The sequence below is a fragment of the Balaenoptera musculus genome, chromosome 17 (assembly GCF_009873245.2).
Source record: "Balaenoptera musculus isolate JJ_BM4_2016_0621 chromosome 17, mBalMus1.pri.v3, whole genome shotgun sequence".
Lineage (NCBI taxonomy): Eukaryota > Metazoa > Chordata > Mammalia > Artiodactyla > Balaenopteridae > Balaenoptera > Balaenoptera musculus.
The window spans coordinates 35,268,971-35,289,761 of record NC_045801.1 but is presented as its reverse complement, the minus strand read 5'-3'; the positions used below and the strand labels follow the sequence as shown (position 1 = coordinate 35,289,761).

At 48.6% G+C, this 20,791-nt stretch overlaps 2 protein-coding genes and 1 non-coding gene across 14 annotated transcripts in view; 1 reads left to right on the top strand and 2 right to left on the bottom strand.

Annotated features, from left to right (window-relative positions):
• The window catches only part of GRHL2 (grainyhead like transcription factor 2), a 173,426-nt gene extending 156,639 nt beyond the window's left edge, over positions 1 to 16,787 (top strand). For 3 of the 4 annotated variants that reach the window (XM_036830297.1, XM_036830296.1, XM_036830298.1), the window contains exons 15-16: positions 6,254 to 6,318; positions 8,408 to 16,787. In XM_036830297.1, the coding sequence (XP_036686192.1) occupies positions 6,254 to 6,318; positions 8,408 to 8,522 (180 nt within the window). In that variant the 3' untranslated portion in view covers positions 8,523 to 16,787. The remainder of the gene's footprint in view (positions 1 to 6,253; positions 6,319 to 8,407) is intronic. The other variant, XR_005017027.1, reaches the window with a different exon arrangement.
• LOC118883893 lies at positions 5,503 to 5,606 on the bottom strand. The gene has a single exon (XR_005017127.1). It is a non-coding gene; the product is annotated as a U6 spliceosomal RNA (small nuclear RNA).
• The window catches only part of NCALD (neurocalcin delta), a 432,634-nt gene continuing 426,083 nt past the window's right edge, over positions 14,241 to 20,791 (bottom strand). For all 9 annotated transcript variants that reach the window (XM_036830304.1, XM_036830306.1, XM_036830299.1 and 6 more), the window contains 2 exons: positions 19,293 to 19,398; positions 14,241 to 16,941 (listed from right to left, as the gene is read on the bottom strand). In XM_036830304.1, coding sequence (XP_036686199.1) covers positions 16,844 to 16,941; positions 19,293 to 19,398 — 204 coding nt within the window. In that variant the 3' untranslated portion in view covers positions 14,241 to 16,843. The remainder of the gene's footprint in view (positions 16,942 to 19,292; positions 19,399 to 20,791) is intronic.

Here is a 20,791-nt window from a genome sequence, read left to right as displayed (position 1 = left end):
CCCGTGCTCCACAACAAGAGAGGCCACCGCAATGAGAAGCCTGCGCACCACAACGAAGAGTAGCCCCCCGCTCACCACAACTAGAGAAAGCCCACGCGCAGCAACGAAGACCCAACGCAGCCAGAAAAATAAATAAAATTTTAAATACAGAAACACTGTATAAACGAATATATATATGTAGTAGATGGCTGTAAGTGCTATGGGGTGGAGAGGCAGATTGAGATTCCCTCAAGCCAAAGGGGCTAGAGAAGGGTGTTCTCCCCTGGTGAAGCTGGCTGGGTGCACAGAGAAAAGGTGGCTCATGGCTCCGGTAGCACCCCCTTCTATGCAGCTGAGTCATTCATGCGTGGAGATGCAGGCCTGTCCTCCCCAATTCTATTGACAGGTCAAATGTAGCCACCTAGGAAGTATTTATAAGCAAGAGCCACCCCTTTTTCAAAAGTGCATCTTAGAGCCCACACTGAACAGTCTGTAACTCCACATAAAAGTCCTCGGCCTCCAGAGCTGGCAGTTGTGTTGGATGCCTCTAGACCAGGCAGACAGAGTCCTACACTGGTGAAAACCAATGGAAATCTCTAGTTCTGCCTGTCACATGTCTGAGGTTTCTGGGCAAAGAGAACTCTCCGCAGAGTAAAAGTCTAAAAGTTCCAGATCATCAGATAACCAGTAACACACTGATGAGATATGTCCAAGACCTAGGATCCTCTTGGGTATCAAGGAAGTCTTTGGGGTCCTTAAAAATATTGATCATGGGGCTCCCCTGGTGGCGCAGTGGTTGAGAATCTGCCTGCCAATGCAGGGGACACGGGTTCGAGCCCTGGTCTGGGAAGATCCCACATGCCGCGGAGCAACTAGGCCCGTGAGCCACAGCTGCTGAGCCTGTGCGTCTGGAGCCTGTGCTCTGCAACAAGAGAGGCCGCGATAGTGAGAGGCCTGCGCACCGCGATGAAGAGTGGCCCCCACTTGCCGCAACTAGAGAAAGCCCTCGCACAGAAACGAAGACCCAACACAGTCATAAAAAAAAAAAAAAAAGCTAACCATAGAGATTAAAAAAAAAAAAAAAGATGACAAATACAGAAAAAAAAATATTGATCATGAGCTTTTAAAAATGATGGACATATACGAGCAGTTCAGACGACTTGAAAAACAGAAAGAAAAAACCAAGCAGTCCTAATGCCCCCGCTCTGAGAACTATCACAAAGCACGTGCTTGCCACGCACGCGGAAGGGGAGTGTTGTAGTGACACCATCCAGCTCCTGGGCAGAAGGATTCCTTCCGTAACCTCCCGACAGATGGCCAGCTTCCTCCACATGCTATCCTGCACGGTCTCACTTCTTTCCAGGCTTCTGGATTTGGCAAAGCCCACTTCCTTGCCTGGCATGGAGGCAGAGGACGCCGTGTTAGGGTGGCATTTTATCCAGCTGCCTCTGCCTTTGCCTTTGACAACTGCACAGAGGGCAGGACTTTGCCCTCCTGGAGACTGTTGCCCTCGGCAGCCTGATGCCCGTGTCAACTTTGCCAGTTGCTTCTTGGTAGTGGATGGGGTCCATGAGCCCTGCTCCAAACAGGCCCAACATATGCCCCTTTTCTCTATGAGCTTAGAATCTGAAACCAGACCGCCGGACTGTTACCTTTTAAATCCTGTTTCTGCCACTTCCTAGCTGAGGGACCCTGATTACTTCATGAGTGTTAAGCCTGAGTTTCCTTGCCGGAGAAACAGGTCTCATAAAAACACCTATTCCGTTGCAATGATGCGAGAATTGAGCGAGTTAATAGGTGCAGAACTCCCTGTGCTGATAGGCTAAGCACTTGGTAAGCGCTCGGTGAATGCTGGCTGCTGCCACTACTCCCGGCAGATATGCAGATTTATGCAAATTTCCTGACTGTTCTCCACTGATCTGTGAGCTGAGGTATGTGAGTTCATGCTTTGGGAAAAACTGGGAGTCAAACCCCTGAAAAGAGAAGATCCAAGAATCAGATTCACCTCTCTTTCAGAAAAGGGGGACTAAGAGATATGAACTTGCTGATGTTGAGTAGACAAAGGAACACACTTTATTTTTCCATTTCATTTTAAAAAGAAGTTCCAAATGACACCAACCAAAGTTCAAAACCCAACGCTTGCAGGCCAAGCAACTCACAACGATAAATGTTTTGGTTTTTATTTATTTTACTTTGTAGTTTCCTCTTTCTCTTTAGTTTCGCAGTTGGATTAAGTCACTGTTTCTCATCTTTTCTTGAAAGTTATTCCTTACTTTCCCTAAACTGTTTCAGTCTCTTCTCCTTATTGCTCTGTGATTTGAAGATAAATTTCCAGCTGTCTTCCACACCACTACTCTCTAGCTCCCACCACCCCCGGGTGAGAAAAGACCTTTAGAGCCTTCATTTCTCCCCTCTCCTCCCCTCCTCCGCTCACTAGGACGAGTCCGCTGAAATGTTTACCCCACGCTGTTCCCACACACTCCACGCTTCTTGATGTCGCTGTTGTTTAGTACTTTCTCTCTAGGACACAATTAGATTTTTCCTTCCATTATGTTCTTTTTACTTCAAGAATCCTTATTTAACACTTATTTCACATTCCCAGTCCATTTAACTATATATAGGTAGTTATACATACCTATAACTCTATATATCTATATACGGACCATATCTATCTATCTATATCTATATACATTATGTATGGATATATAACTATAGATCTATAGTTATATAGAGAGTATATATAGTCTGTCTTCATGTGTGAGTGTGTGTGTGTGTGTGTATATGTATATATATTTTTATGGTACAACACTGGGTTGCTTGTTTTCTTCCCCCTTCTTTTGCTGAAGTCTTTGTTCTGATGCATATTCAGTTTAGCTAGAGTTCTTTTGTGAGTATTTTCCTCAAATGGGATATGTGGGTGAAATGCATTTCTTAGGTGCCATTCTTTAACCTGAGAAGTGAGGGAGAGCTTGTTGGTGTACAGAATTCTTGGGGTAAAGTCCCTGTTTTCAGTAGTCTGTAGGGGTTATTCCAGTTTGGTTTCTAGTGTTGCAGATGAGAAGACTGAAGCCAGGTTCATTCTTTTTCTTTTCTTTTTTTGGTAACTTGTACTTTCTGTCTGGGACATTCCAGGATGTTTTATTTTCATTACCCTTGGCGATCTGGCACTTTTCAGAATGGCCAGATGCATGGGTCTTTTCTCATTGATCCTTCCTGGGATTCAGGATACCCCTCCTCTCTAAAAACATGGGTCTTTCCTCTATTATTTGTTTACTTGTTTCCTCTTCTCCATTTGCTCCTTCTTCTCTGTCTGGGACTTTGGATTAGTCACATCAGGTATGGTTGTCTCTGTTCTTCAGATCTCTCTTTTTTTCCCTTCATGATTTCCATCTATGCTATGTGTCTTTTTTTTGTTTTAAATTGAAGGCAAGCTATTTTTTTTTTTAATTTATTTTATTTATTTATTTTTGGCAGTGTTGGGTCCTCGTTTCCGTGTGAGGGCTTTCTCTAGTTGTGGCGAGCGGGGGCCACTCTTCATCGCGGTGCGCGGGCCTCTCACTATCGCGGCCTCTCTTGTTGCGGAGCACAGGCTCCAGACGCGCAGGCTCAGCAGCTGTGGCTCACGGGCCCAGTTGCTCCATGGCATGTGGGATCTTCCCAGACCAGGGCTCGAACCCGTGTCCCCTGCATTGGTAGGCAGACTCTCAACCACTGCACCACCAGGGAAGCCCTATGCTATGTGTCTTTGCTCTGCACTTGAAATGGTTTTTCTAATCAATCTTTCCTAATGCGATTGGTTTGCTGAATCGACCACCTGGCCTTCGATTCATTTATTGACCTTTACAGATTTTTTAGTTCAATAATCATATATTTAGATCAGAATTTTATACTTGTGTGCTGTACAGCAGTCTTTATAAGTGCTCTTTTATGTTCTGTTCACATGGATGTCGTCCACATAAGTTCTGTCCATTTTCTTTGCTGCCCACAGGCCGTGTTATTTTATGTGCTGGGCTCATCTGGGCTCCAGTATGGCTGTGAGGCAGTTCCATCAGTGACGGAGCAGTGATGTGCGACAGGCAGGCCATTTGTTTCCCAGTCTACCTTTGCTGTCTCAGCCCTCGGCCCACCTGTTCTGCTCCTTTGGGGCTTGGGGGAGGGGGTGGGAGTTCTTCCTGTGCAGTGTAAGGGATGGATGGGTGGGAATCTGATTCTCTGGAGAATAAGCTCTTCCCAGGAGCCAAAGCTATCCCACCTTTGTCCCAGGGCTCTTTGGCTTCTTTTCCTAGCCCCTGCTAGACTGCCCAGTAGTCCAAGTCCCAAACCTCACCTGCCCTGTTTGTGAGCCCTGCCAGCCACTCGGCTCACAAGAGGTGGGTGGATTGGATTTGGGAGAGAAAAAGCATTTTGGGTAGGTGTCTCTAGAATCCATCTCTAAACTATTATTATACTACTTTATATTTATAGTTTTATATTTATAAAACTGAATCATGGTTACTGTAAAAATAAATAGTACAGAATTGTACAACGTGAAAAGAAAAAGAATCTCCTTGTTTCTGTCCATTCTTCCAGGGTAGCCACTGTTAATAGATTGGTGGGTCTTTCAGATATTTTCTATTTACTTACACATATATTTTTTAAAAAATACAAGTGGGATCACACTATATACAGTGTTTTGCAATTTGTGTTTTTTCACTTAGTATGTTAAGGACATTTTTTTCATATAGGCGTCCTGCATTTCTTTTAATGATTGCATGACGGCGTGGTTTTCAACTGTGCAAATATCAAAATGTGCTTAATGAATGTTTGTTATATACAGTTTTCTGTGTTATGAACAGTGATGCTTTGAAGAGCTTTGCATACATCTGAGTGTATTTCTGTACACCAGATTACTAGATGTGGACTATTTGGGTCAAAAGATACATGCCTTTTAAATTTCAATAGCTTCTGCCAAATTTCCCTCCAGAAAGGTTGAGCTTGTTGCTCTCCTATCTATGGGCTATGAGAGTTGCTGTTTCTTATCCTTTGGCTGGCACTGTATTATCAATTTTTCAGTTTTTGTTAGTCTCATAGATTAAAGGTAGTATCCTGCTGTTGTTTTAATTTGAAGTTTTAAATTATTACTGAGGTGGTGGATTTTTTAATTTGCTTATTGTCCTATTGTATTTTTTCTGTGAATTACTTCTTTATGTTGTTTTCTTCCTTTTCCCATTGAATTGTTAGTCTTTTCCTTTCTTTTAATTGAAGCATGGTTGATTTACAATATTATGTTAGTTTCAGGTGTACAGCAAAGTGATTCAGTTATATGTATATATTTTTTCAGATTATTTTCCATTATAGGTTATTATAAGGTATTGAATATAGTTCCCTGTGCTATACAGTAGGTCCTATTGATTATCTATTTTATATACAGCAATGTGTTAATTCTAATTTATCCCTCCCTCCCCCCTTTCCCCTTTGGTAACCATAAGTTTGTTTTCTATGTCTGAGTCTGTTTCTGTTTTGTAAATACATTCATTTGTATTAAAGAATATGGACTGATTCACGAACTTGCACGTCCATGTGCAGGGTCCATGCTCATCTTCTGTGTATCGTTCCAATTTTAGTGTATGTGCTGCCAAAGGGAGCATGTTAGTCCTTTTTTTTTAATTTGGAGGTGTTCTTTCTAACTTAAGAAAGTTAGTTCCATGTCTGTCATTTGTGTTGCAAAAATGTTTCCCAGTGTATTGTTTGTCCTCAGCTTTTTGGGTGGTTTTGCCTAAACTGGTATTTTTCATTTTATGCTGCTTTATCAACGTTTTGGCCTTTTTTCTTCAGGTTTCATAGCTTGCTTGGCATCTTCCTTACTTAAAGATGATATCTATACAAAGAATTGATTCATGGTTTCTTCTTGCATGGTTTCATCTTTTCCCTGTAAATCTTTGGTGATATTTATTTTGATGGAAGTCGTGGAGAAGGGATCTGACTTAACTTGTTAATTTTTTTCTATATGGCTACCTATTTAATCCAACATCATGATTAAGGTCCATCTTTTTGTGACTGACCTGAAATGACACCTTCATCATAGATTAAATTCTCCTGTGGGTGAATTTTTTGTTGACTGATTTATGGTTTGTCCAAAGGGAGAGCCTTGCAAATGAGCCTTTTTGAGAGTCTGACTCATGAGTGAAGGCCACTGGCACCCAGAAACATTTCCAGGACGGTGAAGTTGGAATTTTCTCTCGTCTCTGCTTGGCTCCCCTTCCACACTCACCTGCCTTTTTGTTATTGGTTGCAGATATCTGAGAAATATGGGCTGCCCGTGGAAAAGATAACAAAGCTTTACAAGAAAAGCAAAAAAGGGTAAGAAAGAAACTGAACTTAAATTGATTTCCCAATCGGATATGTCTATACAGTGCCTTTAAAAAAAACAAGATGGTGCCCATCTTTTGTTAGTTCTGTTGTCTGCCTTTTATAAAAATTTGTCATCCTTCCAAAGGCATGCTGAGCAGCTTACATGTGCCACGCATTCTGAAGACCTTTAATGAGAGAGAGTGGGGGGGTGACAGTGCATTGTCATGACGTCAGCTGAGATGCCCCCCTCCAATGACAGGATTAGTGGGTAGAATAGAGGGGTCTGGAAGTGGTGAGAGTGGCCCTGGGGAGAGTGGCAAGGTCGCCCTTCTGCAGAGAGCAGAGTTTATAGGGAATCACGTGCTGCTCTTGGGGCTGGTTTCAGGGCAGCACAGTAGGAATACAAAGGATTCAGGGCATAGGGGATTCTTCTGAGGTCATTACTAACATAATGATCGAAATGATTACTGGACCTGCTTGTTCTCACTGTTAAGAACAACAGCTCTCATTTATCTGGTGTTCAGTAGGTTCTGGGCCCCCTGCTAAGTGCTTTATGTGTATTGTTCTATTATTCCTCACCACTCAGGTAGATTCTTATCCATAATTTATTGCTGACGGAGGCTAAGCAACTTGCCCAAAGTCTCATGTTCAGTAGGTGAGGCGCAGATTTAACCCAGGTCCGTGGCCCCAAAGCCCTAGTGTTTAGCTCGCACATCTGCTGTCTCCAGCCCTCCCAGGGCCTCCTGTGTATGAGGCTCCAAGTTTAGTTGCCACGGAGCTGGATTTAGTGCCAGGAGAGGGTCTCCATTAGAGTCAGCTTCTGGAGCTATTTTCTTACAAAAAGCAGAAAATAGGTCTTTAAACTCTTCTCTGGGCCTCTTTCATAAAGGAAATTGATTATCTGGGATACTCAGGCTTTTTGAGTGATGCGGTCTCTTGGTTAATTTGGAGCCAAGCAGGAAACCCTTTCCACTTGAGCCCTGGTTGAAAAGCTCACGAAAATGCATGTTACAGTTCTTTCCAAAGTCAGTGCAGGAGGCTGAGTGTATTCCTTCGCTGGTGAGATTTGAGCGGTGTCTCAAGGTCTCACGTTGAGCAGAAACCCTCAGTGTCGATGCACATGCCGATGGTAACATTTCACTTCCACTGAGCCCTGTCTCAGGCCTTGCGCTAAATACTTTAATCCTAACAACAACCGTCTAAAGCAGCGTTGTTATTCTTATTTTTGCGGAAAGGCTAAACAACTTGCCTGATGACACATAGCTGTAAAATGAGAGTCAGTTCTCAAACCAAGATCTGTCTGACTTCAGAGAAGGGGATTAGTTCAAGGACTTCTAAATCATAGACAGGCCCTGGAAGTTGTTGGTTTTCTTAAAACCAAACCCAACCCAGATGGTTAACCAAGGAGTAGGTCACATGTGGTAAAAGTATGAACTTCAGAGTGAGGCAAAGCCAGTTTCAAAACCTAGCTCAGCCGTGAACCAGCTGAGTTTACTTGGGGACACGATCTCACCTTGCTGAGCTCAGGTTTCTCATTTGCAACGTGGTGATGATCGCACCTGCCTTCAAGGTTGCCCTGAGGACTGAACACAAGGTCTCCAAAACACTGGAACACACTACATGCTTGAGGAAGGGTACCTGCAGCTCTTGTTTATTTTCCTCTTCTCCTAAGTGTGGAGTACTTTTTTAAAATGCATTTTCAAGAGGCAATATGGTTTAAGGAAAATAGTTCGGGGACCTGGCCCTGTCAATAGCTAACTCTGTGATTTCAGGCTCTGTTAACTTCTGGGCTGTACTTTACCAATCTAGAAAGCAAAAGGTTTGGGTTGAATGAGCTCTGATATCCTGTTTCATAAGGAGTTAGTTCTGAGAAATCGAGGTTTTGCTTTCCTCAGAGTGGCTTCTGGGGGCCAGTTTGGGGGCCGCTGCAGAGTGGAAGCCTCTCTCCCTGCCTGTCTCCTCTCCCCTCCAACCCCCTCCCCACCCCTTCCTGGCCTCCCTTGCGAAAGCACGGCTGAGGGAGCCCCCAGCCTGAAGCCCGCCCTGGCACCAACCAAGCGCCTTGGTCACGGCCTCTCTGTTCCCCCGTCCCCGGCAGCATCCTGGTGAACATGGACGACAACATCATCGAGCACTACTCGAACGAGGACACCTTCATCCTCAACATGGAGAGCGTGCTGGAAGGCTTCAAGGTCACGCTCATGGAGATCTGAGCCCTCAGGGCCTTTCTCCCCGGGGGAGCCGGAAGCCCGGGCCCTGCAGACCCCCCTCGCCCATCTCACAACTGCTGTTACACGACCGCGCCGGGGAGCGGGCCAAGGCCCAAAGCCCCGTGTTTGGTCCGTGCGTTTGGTCCGCCCACCGGCTCCTGCCGCGGAGCCGCAGCCCGAGCCCCTCGGGAAAGGGCCTTGCGCCTGTTGGATCCTTATTTATTGTCCACCTTTCTCCGGAGCCCGGGGCCCAGGCCCGCCAGGGCTCTGCAGGTCACTGCTGGCTCCCGGTGCCACCGTCCAGAGCCCTCCCCTTCCATCCATTCATCCCGAAGGGCCTGAGGATGCTCGCCCCTGCCGTCTCACCGCCTCACGTCTCCTGAGCGGACGGACAGAACGAGCCGTTTCCCTCATCAGAGGTCGGGGGACAGGTGGACGCCCCTTCCTGGTTAGAAACCTTCAGGCTGCTCTGGGACGGTCATCTCGCCGATGCCCCCAGGGGTTCCCAGCGAGTGGCCACCAGGCCATGTACAGGAAGACATTCAGCCACTGTGTAATTAGTAAGTAACCTAGAAGGTGTGCCCGGCTACCCGTGTACATAGTGTTTATAATATGGCAATAATATATTCTACCTGTGGTATGTGGGCATGTTTACTGCCACTGGCCGGGGGAGGCACCTACCTGGAGACCCTGCTTTCTCCAAGAGGCTTCTGCCTCTGTGCTGTTCAGGAGACGCGCTGGGCGAGGGAAGTGGCCTTCGGGGTGTCGGGTGACTGCAGTGGGTGCAGAGACGGCCACTCCCGTGGGCACGCGCGGGGCCTCGGTCCCTGTCCGCAGAGGGCGCCCTGTTCCCTCTCCATGGGCACTGCCCGCCCCGGAGGCCACTGAGTTTATCTCACGGCGATGCGCTTTGCCTGACTCTCCCTCTGAGCTGTCTCGTGGCAAAGGTCAGATTGTCTGAGGCCCCAGCTCCTCCCGCTTTGGTGTCGGCACCGCCTGAACTTTCTGGAGAGACGGCAGGGGGGTTGCCACCAGGGCCCCGTCTCTTGGGCCCCCTGCAGAACTCCTTGGCTATCGTGAGGATCCTGGCCACCGTGAGTGCCTCGCAGTTTACAAGCACGCCCTTCATCACAAGTGGCCCCCTTAAAGCCCAACTGCGGTCCCGAGAGCGAGGCCGACAGTTCAGCTCTGGGTCTCCAGGCCACAGCGGCCTCCCAGGGCTCCGCCGCCTCTGCTCCCAGCTGCTGGATGTGGAGGGAGCGAGCGAGAATGCCCCAAGAGCCCTGGCCCTTCGGAAAGCAGCGTCCAGAGGAAGACGGAGAGAGAAGGTTTGCCCTCCTGCTGGGTGCCCTGGCAGATGAAAAGAAACGCTTCCCCAAACGATCACGACGTCATGGACCGTCCAGGCCACAGTTCTCTTTGAGGGGACAGGAACGTGGTCTAGGGTCTGTGCTCACCTTTGCGGGTTGAAGCACTAGCTTTTTACTAGCCAGCAAACCCTCCACCCAAGGTCCCAGGTCTAGGACAGGTTCTCCGTAAGGACCCATTTGTCTGTAAAGCACTTTGATGTCTTACCTGGGGGCTTTCTCTTCCAGGGCTCCCTGCCCTCCCACCCCACTGCCCCTGAGGCCCAGAGCCGGACGGGAGGGCTGCTTCCAGCCCAGCTGTTTGTCCTGGAGGCTGCAGAGGATTTGAATGGAATGGCGGGCAGGTGCAGAGCCTAGGAAGATCTCTGGGTGTGGTGAGGAGGCACCTTTCTGTGTCTTCTGGACACATTACCCCTCTCTGTGGTGCCAAAGGTTACATCCTGGATTCACCTCTGCTCCAGCCTGTCGCCTCCTCCTCCACTCTGTGACTGCCATGCCCCGGACCGGCATCTGGGGGACCCTCCTGGGTACTAATGGGGCTCATTGATGGGAGTGCATGATGTACAATGCGCCTCCCATGCTCCTTGCCTGAGGGGCGGTTTCAGACATGATCGGCAGACGTAATGGCGAATACTATTGGGCCGGGGCACAGCACTCCAGAGTAGGAAAAAGAGAAAATCTTTGGCAATCTGACACGGGTTACCTAGCCTTCTCTCTCCAGCCTTTGGGGAAAAATATGTTGGCTGATCCTGCCCTAGGCAGAAGATGAATCAGAGAGGCTTTTGCCTTTGTCCCAGGTCCCTGCGCAATGATCGCGGTGACCACTGCCAGAACAAAGCATATGAGGTCAGTGCCAGCAAAGGGTGGTGCAGTGTCCCCTCTCATTTGATCTGTCCCCATCTTACCACGTCCCTTTGCATTCCCGGTGTGCCCATGGCTTAGCTTCGATGTGGCCTTCACTATGTATATGAGCAGAGCTTTGATGAGCAAAATTGTCCAAGAAAAAACACTCCAGAGAGATAGGAAAACTTGCCTCCTCTTCTTTTTCTGTCCCTTAATAAATAAGCTTTAAAAAAAAAAAAATCCATGTAAGACAAGGGACATGTGAAACAAGTGTTTTTCTTATACTTACCCAAATTGCTTAGACTTTATGGGTGTTTAGAAATTGGGTCCAACAGAAAAATGCAGTCGGGTGTCATCTTGGAATTGGATCCTAAAAGACTAAGGCACGTCCCAGCCCAGAAACTTAAGAAGCATGAACTGAATCAAACATTTATTTTCCTTATTTAAAATTATGCAAATGCAACAGAAGCAGAGGGCTTGTGCCAAATTCTATGAACAGCCCTTTCTTAAAGACAAGCAAGGAAGACTGCTAGATGGACAATTTGCTCTCGTGTTAAAAAAAAAAAAAAAAACAAAGGCAAATGTAACTTAATAGTTTTGTAAATGGGAGAGGGGGAATCTATAAACTATAAATACAGTTATTTTATTTTTTGTACATTTTTAAGAAGAAAAAAATAAATATTCCTAACACTCGACTGTCCGGTGTTTTCCATGAGGTTGGTATTGGGGCTCTTTGCCTGACTGGAAAGAAGCCTCTGTGTGAGCGGGGAAGGTTCTAGGCTCCCCTTGGGCACCTCAGGTCCTGGGCTCCAACACAGCAGACATTTCCTCTTCTGGCTGCTTTGTTGTGCCCAACCCCAAGGTTAAATGAGAAGACGGCTGAAGACATCACAAGGCCTTTGGTGTAACCACGACAGGCCACCAGCGTGGCTATTCTTCCAGTTCCCAGGGCAGGAAGTAGGCTCTGTCCATCTGCATTTGCCTTCCTCAGTCCCAGCTCCCTCACCACCACTTCAATGTACCACGAGAGCTTTCCCGTCCCTTAGTTCATCCTCACCCACCTCTCCACAGAGACTAAAACCACGTGGCTGAAACGCCAACCTCATCGTGACAGTCTCTTGCCCTGGAACCCACAGCCTCGCTAGTATCTGTCAGCTCAAATCCCAGTATTTCTCGGCATTTCCTCAGTGGCCACGCACACTCCTTCAGCCATCCTCCACGATTAGCTCCCGAGAGCCTCTCTGTTCCAAACAAGTAGCGCTTCTATGTTCTTCCACCTCTCTGTCTGTCCATGTCCACAGCTTTCAAATCTTGGCTAAAAATTTGCCTAGGGAAAGCTTTCTCTGACCAACTTTGACCCCCTTGGCATCCTCAGCAGCCTCCGTGCCTGGACCAGTGGGCAGCAAAGAGGAGGTCAGGAGAAGTGCTTGTTGAGGAGGCTTCTGGAGAGATCCTGGGATTAGAAATGGGCCAAAGGCCCATTGCCACGATCCATGTTCCGCAGTCTCAGTAGGAGGTCTGAATGTATTCCCCACAGGCCCGAGGAGGTCCTGCCGGGCATGCACTGGTCTCCACATCTCCCCTGAGGCAGTCCTCCCTTGACCCGTGGCAGCCATAGTCCTGCTGTGAACTCTGCTCCCCATGTGTGCCAACCCCCCCCCCCACACCTCCCTGTACTGGGACTCCGGGTAGGTAAAGCTGTCAGGGCCACAGGGTCCAGTACCAGCTCTTGCCTTCATCGCTATGCCAGCTCAGCTCAGTTACTATGGACCAGGCATTGTGTCCGGTGCTGGGGAGTAAGAGGCACATTAGATGCAGTCCATCCTCAGAGGCTGCGATGTGCCCAGTGATAACAGCCTGGCATCGTCAGCACCGGGATAGGGGTTCACTCTGGGAGAGTCAAGGCTCAACAGTCACCCCAGTCCTAAGGCATACAATCCCCTCTTACCCTTAGACTTTCACAATGTGATGAGAGGTCACCAAACGCTAATCTCACTTTAGGAAGGCTGCCAACTCAAGTGTCTGAGCCCCTGTATCTCTGAGGGTCAATGGCACATTAACAACACCCAGGGCAGCAAATGCCCAGGACCTATCTAAGTCCTGGACATGTGGTCATCATTTTAGTGTAGAGAAATCTATTTGAAATGAATATCCCATTGGTTAGACCCTTGGTGTGGACATCTTTGCACTCTGCAACAATCTTTCTATTTTAGGTGGATTTGACTGATACTCTACTGCCTTGGAAAATACAGGGCTCAATTTTCTTTCTTTTGTTTCTTCAGCCACTTAAAAAAAAAAACAGAAAATTGCAGGAAAGTGAAAGCATACTCCTGACAAAGATAAAGAGAGGCCTGCATGAAGCATCTCCATTTCTTCCAAAGGGAGCTAGCGTGATCTCCCCCTGCCTTGACTGAGAAAACAGGCAGATTCTTCCTCACCTGGCCTATGCCCACGTCCCCTCCCCCCCCCCCCATGCCTGAACTAGGCTGTCAGGGGGTCCAGAGCTGGGTTGGGACACTACCCTGAAAATAGGAGCCTCAGGCTTGCAAATGTGCTGGAAATTAACAGGTTCACCTCCAACAGGTGTGCGAGTGAAGGCTCCTGACCAGGTTGGAGGGTCCCAGCCACCTCCTCACCATCACTGCCATGAATGACATGGCATTACTCATGCTCAGTTCTCATGGGCATCAGGGCCATTGCTGGTCTACAGAGAGAAACTGTGAGGTACAAAAAGACTCCCCTCCAGGCCAACTCAGCTCCTACATGAGGTCTGGTTGGCCCATGAGACACCTACCAAAGCTGACATTCAGCCCCTTTTTCCTACATTCACAAGGCCAAGGACAGCAGCAGCAAGCACCTTGATCTGAATTGGCTTTGAGGCCATGGGCTCTGTATCATGTCAGTTTTCCTATAGACTCTTCTCCAGCCTGAGAAGCCGCGAGAGGGGAGAGGGGGATGTTAATTTCCCACTGAAGAGGAAGTTGCCTCAGTTTCTCCTTCCGGTGCACCGAATGTTGAGACTAGAATTTATAGCTCCAGTTGTGAGGAAGGAGAGGAGGTACGAAAGTGAAGGCCATGAGCAGAGGGAAGTAAGTTAGCCCACATGTAGACCAAGGATGCTTTCGGACAGGGCTGTGGGTCCAGCAGACCCTCTCATCCCCGCTTTCACAAACCCTGCTTCCTTGTGCCTGTAGAGCAGAAAGCACACCCAGGAGGTGGCCAGCACAGCATCTGGGCCCTCAGTCGGGCACAGATTCAGCTGGAGCAGGAGTTTAGGCACGGAAACCTCATGTCCCAGACCATCATATTAAATCAGCAACATTCTCGAATGCCAAGCTAGAGTAACACAAAAGTCAACTGATATAGGACCCACGCCACGGGGAGGGATTCATAAATTACTAAATTCACTTGTGGAAAGTGCCCCAGGGCATATCAATGGGATGGGACTGCGCCCTCAACACCCCTTCCCCACCCTAAACAAGGATACGAACAGTCGGACCACTCTGCATCATCCTTCAAGTCGTAAGCCACTTTATTCCAGTCCCTTGAACATCACAGGCCGGCCTGATTTCAGACAGAACAGACTCCGTTTCCAGAGGCCCCTCAACACAGCAATGGCAATGAACAGCCCAGCACAGGAGTGACATAAGCTTTTAGGCATTCAGCCTTCTGGGTGCTGCCGAGTCCCTTGGCCACACTTGAGTGCATTGGATCAGACATACAAAGGCCTTCCTGGGAAGGAGGAGAATGAGAAAACAACCCTCAAGAAAATACAGACAGGGTCAATGGCAGGCAAGGACAAGGACTATTTTCCGTCCAACCCGGGCGTGCCAGCATTCATCAGCCGTGCGACTGCTTTGTTTTCTTAACAGCTGGAGACGCTCTCCACTGCTTCTCACTCCAGCTCTAGGTTCTAGGGAACAGAGTGAGTCTGGCTCAGTAAGATGTCATGACTGAGGACAGAGCCCAGGTGGGCTTTCCCCAACATTAACTGACTCCGCCATCTAAGGAGAACTAAAGGAGGAATTAGCTCTTCAATCAAGAGCAGGAGAAAGTGGGAGGCAGCTCCTGAACATCACCTATAGAGGTGCCGGGTCCCCTTGCCACTGTGCACGCCGCGTCTTAGGTTAATTCCCTAGTTTTCAAAACCAGATTTTACCACTTGGCCAATGGAGGGACTCAGCAAGTCTCACAGTATAGAACCACTATTAAAAAACCTGACACTCAGAGGAAGATGGAGATTATTTTACTGAGTCCAGGTCTCAAAATTTCACCCTGCCAAGTTGGTTCGTTTTGGTCAACCATACAAATTCAGATTGTTACTATCAGTTTAAATGGAATCGAGTAATACACAGGAATCTAGAGGTTAGAATGGGCTCAGCATCATTTTCCTCATGGTTATAAGTTTATCTTTCTGTGGTTCATGGTCTACAGGAAGTCGCTTGGCTGCAGCCAAGGAGACCTCTCTGCCTTCTCTTGGGGCAGGATCTCCCCGTCTACATCCTTGAGTGTTTGGACTTCCCCATGCCTACTGCTTGTGAAAATATGACTTACCTGTGACCAGCAACTTGTACTCTTACCTTTCAATTCAAATTAGGATGTATGAGGTCATCAGACCAAACAGCAACTCAAATTTGTATTGTCACTTCTGTAAATAGAAATTTGCATTCAGAGAACACGATGATGCAAGATCCTTTTGGGTTCCCCAGGGTGGGCCTTGGAAATCACAGACACACTTGCCTATGCCTTCTTCAAGATGAACCAGACGATGCCCAACCTCTGACTCTTTTCAGGGCCGCTAGAGGCATGGAAAAGTCAACATTCCAGCTATGGCTTCCTAACCATACATGTGGATTAAAGCACTGGGCAGTCCCGAGAATTTATGCTATTTGGGGTGGGGGTGGGAACAGCTACAGAATATTATCTGCTCAGAAAAGCACCACACCTCTGATCCAGGACTGTCAACGGGCTGCTGGGCTGGGTGGGCAAACCCACATCTCTAATAAATATGAACCTTCTGGTGCTCCAGTTGACACATCCCACTCAAACTTGCCCCACTTCTATTCCCGAGGCACTACCACTGGAAAAGCATTCAAAATTAAGGTTGGGCTCTGGTCATGGTTACTTTGTACTTTTCTGGAATATATAAAATATACCTGTTGATTGGTGCATTTGTGCAAAGACGGATATGATTTTAAAATAAGACATAGACATTCATTATAGCTGGCTTACTTCACAACAAGCTACTGAAAACAGTCTCCTGTAATAAGATTGTATTAGTGCTCACTAAACATGCATTTCATTTAAACAAGGCAAAACACTTAATTTCATCTGCAATACCCAGTATTTTATATACAGCAATCTTTTTTTTTTTTTAAACTACAATAGGCAACAAGATGGGTCTGGTTTTGAAATATAAATTACCATTTGTGTTTAATTTCCAGAGAAACTCATCTTAGCTCAACTAGTGTAAACCTGGGAAGAAATAGCTGAGCCATCTTTTTCCTCTCCTCTATGAATTTACCTTGAAATGTTCACAGCTTAGAAACTAAAGCCTGCTGGGGAAGAGGATGGGGTGGGCCTCCAGGTGGGAATCCCCCAGGCCCCTTTAATAGCCTGGCCCGGAGGATTCCTGGTCCCTGGGAAATCGAGCATCTGGTGCCATCACCCCTAGGACATGTGTTACTCCAGACCCAGGTGGGGAATTTTGTTTTCCAAACAGGGCCCTCAAGCTTGCAATACAATCACTGGACTGGATTGTTTTCTCTTCTCTTCTCTTGCCTCCCCCAGTCTTCAGTTTTAGAACACAGACTTTCGAATCAAAGGAAAGGTAATAATAATAACGATGAAAAATCGTCAGAACAATGAACACCACAAAGTCTGTGCACGGCAGCACTGTTCATGCTCTCCACAAGCGCGGGGGCTCTAGACATTCCCACGAAGCGTCCACGACAAAAGAAGCTGCAGGCGGCACGGAGGGAGGTGCATCCGACCACACGGGGAACAGCATCACCGTCAATATTGTTTGGCAAAAAAAAAAAACTTTTTTTTTTTTGTTAAAAAGGAAACTCCAAAGGGAACACAAGCAGCTCTACAGTTGGTGGGGCTTCCGGCTCAGAAGTGGCCGGCGCTGCTGGGGTCGCACTGCAGGAGGCGCACTATGGACGGGTCGCTCTTGGCCCCTCGGATGAACTCTTCCAGGGAGAGTTTTCCTAGAAAGCAAGAGGACCGGTGAGTGGCGGCTGGCGGCCGCCACACGGACGTAGGCTTCCCGCTGCACCTTGGCCCGGCGGCGGCGGCCCACCTCTTCCCGGGGTCTCACACCCGCCGTGAGGCCCACCTTCCGTCTCTCCGAGCCGAGACCCCGGGGCTCGTTGAGCATCGCACAGCGCAGCACGCGGCCTCCTGAGAGCTCTGTGTGCCCGGCCCTGGGCTGCGGGGCTGCTGGGTGCCCCCCCCCAGCTGCAGGCGCCCCGGAGGGTCTCGGTGTCTGTGGATCAGATGGCGCTCGCGCCTTTCAGGGCTGGGCTGGGCTCCTGCAGCGCCAAGGCCGTCCCCACGGGCTCACTGCGCCCTCTGGGCTCCTGAGGGTCACTCGGGTACACCTAGGTTTGCATGTGGGCAGAGGGGCCCGAAGAGACATCTGGGGGGAGGGCCCCTTCTTTGGGCCAAGGTGTGAGGACGGCTGCCCTTCCATCCAGGCGAGGGGTATGTGCTCCGAGAAGCAGAGAAGTGCCGCACTCGGTCCCTCCCGTCAATCAGGGCACTTTCCTCCTACCCCAATGGGCTGGACCGGGGAGACTGGCTGCCTGGGATTCCACTCCTCCTCGATGTCCTTTTCCTTCTTGCCCAAGCTAGAGTATGTATTAAATTCCCTTCGAGAAGTTTCCTCGGTCATATTGCTGGTGGGGAGGCAAAGCTTCTCCCCCTTTCTTGTTGCGGCAGGGTAAACCCTGCATTCAGCGTATGTATCCGCTCCCTCGGATTGGCTTCCCAGCTAACCTGCTGGGGGCCCAGACTTTTCTCTTCAAGTCAGCCGCCAGGGGTTAGATGCAAAGAGCTTCTCCAAGAGGAATCTAACAGCGGGAGGGTCTAGAAGCCCTGAGCCAAAGCACCAAGTCTCCTGGTCGGGCGGAGCCTGACCCCTTGCAGACTTAAAGCCCCTCCCGGTACGGCTCCCACTCAGCCCCGCCCCCGCGCCACTTTTTTTTTTTTTTTTTTAAACCCAAGGCTTTCCCTTAGGAAAGCACAGGGCTTTTAGCAACGAGATGCATTTGGGGAATGCTGACCCCGTCAGGGCTCTGTGACCCCATTGTGGCCGAGGCCCAGAGCAGAGGCTCTCATTTCTCGCAGTGAGGGTTCGATCCTGCAGTGTTTGGATCTTCTCCCATCTTTCAGCCCTATTCTGAATAGGGGGCTGGGCCTCGGGCAGGACACAAGCCCACCTGTGCTCTCCTGGAGTATCAGCAAAATGTGCAGTTTAATGTCAGCGAGTTTATTATTCTATTAAAAGAATCCCGTTTGTTTAGTCTTTGCAAAACAAACTATTCGCTGTGAATCAAGGCACATAGAGAAACAGGATGTAATGGCACCTTTGTGGAGAAACAAAGCAAACAGATTGGCCTGTACCCTGCAAACCCGGATTCTCAGGCAGCTGGTGCCCCAGAGGGCATAGGGATAGAACCTGAGGCTCGCTCTGCGACAAAGCCTTCCGTCGGGGGTATATGACTGCATTTGCTCATCATTGACAAGAATTGCTGGGGATGCCCAGCAGAACAGGCAAGCTGGAAATAAAAGCAAGAACTATAGATGACTCAGGGCTTATTATGGACCAAGCTCTGTGTTAGCACTTCAAACTCAGATATTACATCTAACTAGGGTTGCCAGATTTAGCAAATAAAATACAGGATGCCCAGCTAACTTTCAATTTCAAATAAACAACGATTTTTTAAGTATGTCCCAAATATTGAATAGGGCAAACTTATACTGAAAAGTCATTTGTTACTTATCCAAAAATTAAATTTAATTGTGCCTCCTGTATTCTGTCTGGCAATCCAACATCTAAAATCCACTGTTCTTGAGTTCGAAATCCACCTCTCCTTTCATTTTGGTTTGCTTTGCATCCCCTTGTTGGATTTGAATTGCGGGTGGCTCCCTCAGGGTGGAATCTGCTGGCCAACTCACCCGCCAACAGCTGAGGGGTCCCACTTGGCTCCAGGAAACCCAACACCTTGGAGCATGCGCACGAAACCCCAACAAAACCCCCTGGGCAGGCTGGGATGAAAGCTACTAGGGTCTGGGTGGATAACAAGCCCCTCCCCACTTTCTGATTCGCTGGCCTGCAGGATCCAGCCTCCACCTTCCCCCTACAGGGGGCAAGCAGGATAAGCCACTTTCACAAAGGGCCTTGAGCCAGGTCCTTACGGCCAGTATCTTGTCCTCGAGTGGAATTTCCCTGCCCGGACACCCCAGCCCCTCCAGCAGCACCCCCCCCCCCCCCCGCCGCCCCACTTGAGCAAAGCAAAGCAAAGCAAAGCGAAGCAAAGCAGCCATGGCCTCCTACCATCTCTATTGGTGTCCATCTGGCGGAAGATCTTTTCTGTCCTCTTCTCTGGGGTCGACTCATCTTCAGGCATTTTCATTACAGAGGAGACCATCTTATAGATTGCCTGGGGACAGAAGCAACATGGCGTGAGACAGAAACATGGTTTGGTTTCGCACACAATGGCCCTATTATTAAACCTCCCAAATACAGGGTTGAAGGGAATGCCTCCCATCACGCAGAGAGCCAGCTCTGTTCCTGACCATCTGTTGTCGTAGAAGAGAGACGTGCAGTTGCTGGTGAGAGCAGCCAGGCCAGCAGAGCTTGTCCAGCGGTAAGAACCTTCAGGAGCGACAACTGGCAGGAAGATCCACTAGGCCCCCCGTGTATCTAACTTTAATGTGCTTATGAATCCCCTGGGAATCTTGTGAAAACGCAGACGCTGACTGAGTAGGGTGGGCTGGGGAGATGGCGGGCTTGAGAGTGCATTTCTAATGAGGTTCCTGTGTGCTGCTGCTGCTGTTTTGAGGTCCCCGCTCTCAGGCTGTAGGGGACATTCCTCAGGCCAGAGACAGGTCAGGGTCTACCGTGGTCTCTCCCTGGGTCCCTCAAGGGTGACAAACACTGATGGTCTGTCAGGGCCTGCCCTCCTCTTCTCCTGGGCAGACATTACCAATCCATCCCAGTGCTCTTTCCCCTTGTATGTGGCAATCGTCTCACATTCCTTCTCAGCAAGCTGCCAAGTATCCCGGGGATGGGAACAATCTGCCATCCAAGTTTTGGATGAAATAAGTATACAATCTCAGCTTGAAATAAACTGGGTACATCAGAAATCTGATGGGCAAAAGAGGGTTCTACTGAAAAGGTTTTGTGAACAGTACTGAAACTATCTCCTCTATCACCTGTGGACCCCCCCCGTGGTACCCAGTAAGCGCATGGAAGGCCTCAGCTGTCGAATGTTGTTTTTATTTTGGGAGCATAATGTAAAGTCATTGTTTTTATCTCCAGACCATGGTTCTGGTACTCAGATTCACTTTGGGAAAATTAGCCCTGGGAAGGAGTTTTAGAAAAAGTAGATTTTGCCAGAGGGTGGGCGGAGAAATCTGGAAAGTTCTGGAACTTGGGATGTAGTGGGAGGAGAGAAAGGAAGGCAGCTGAAAGAAAGTAGTCTCCAAAGGGGAAATGTGGAAACAAAAAGGGTAGCAAAAAGAGATAAAGGCTTAACTTCTCTGCTTTACAGTCTTGTTCAGGATCAACTCTGCCTCAAGTTCCTAAAAGATTCTGGAGAAATGGGGGTAAATATTATAATCTCCGTTGACAAAAGAGGAGTGAAAAATGGACTCACCCAGTGTGTTGACTCTTGGGCTGATCCCACCCCATAGGGACCCCTCAGGCCAGGCTCCCCGAGTCTGACTTGAACCCACCCAGAGCCCTCGCTGAACTGAAGCTGCCTCCACAGTGATTCTGTCTGGGAGGAAGGGCAAACTGGGAGTCATGGCTCTGCGTGGGGTGATGGGTGT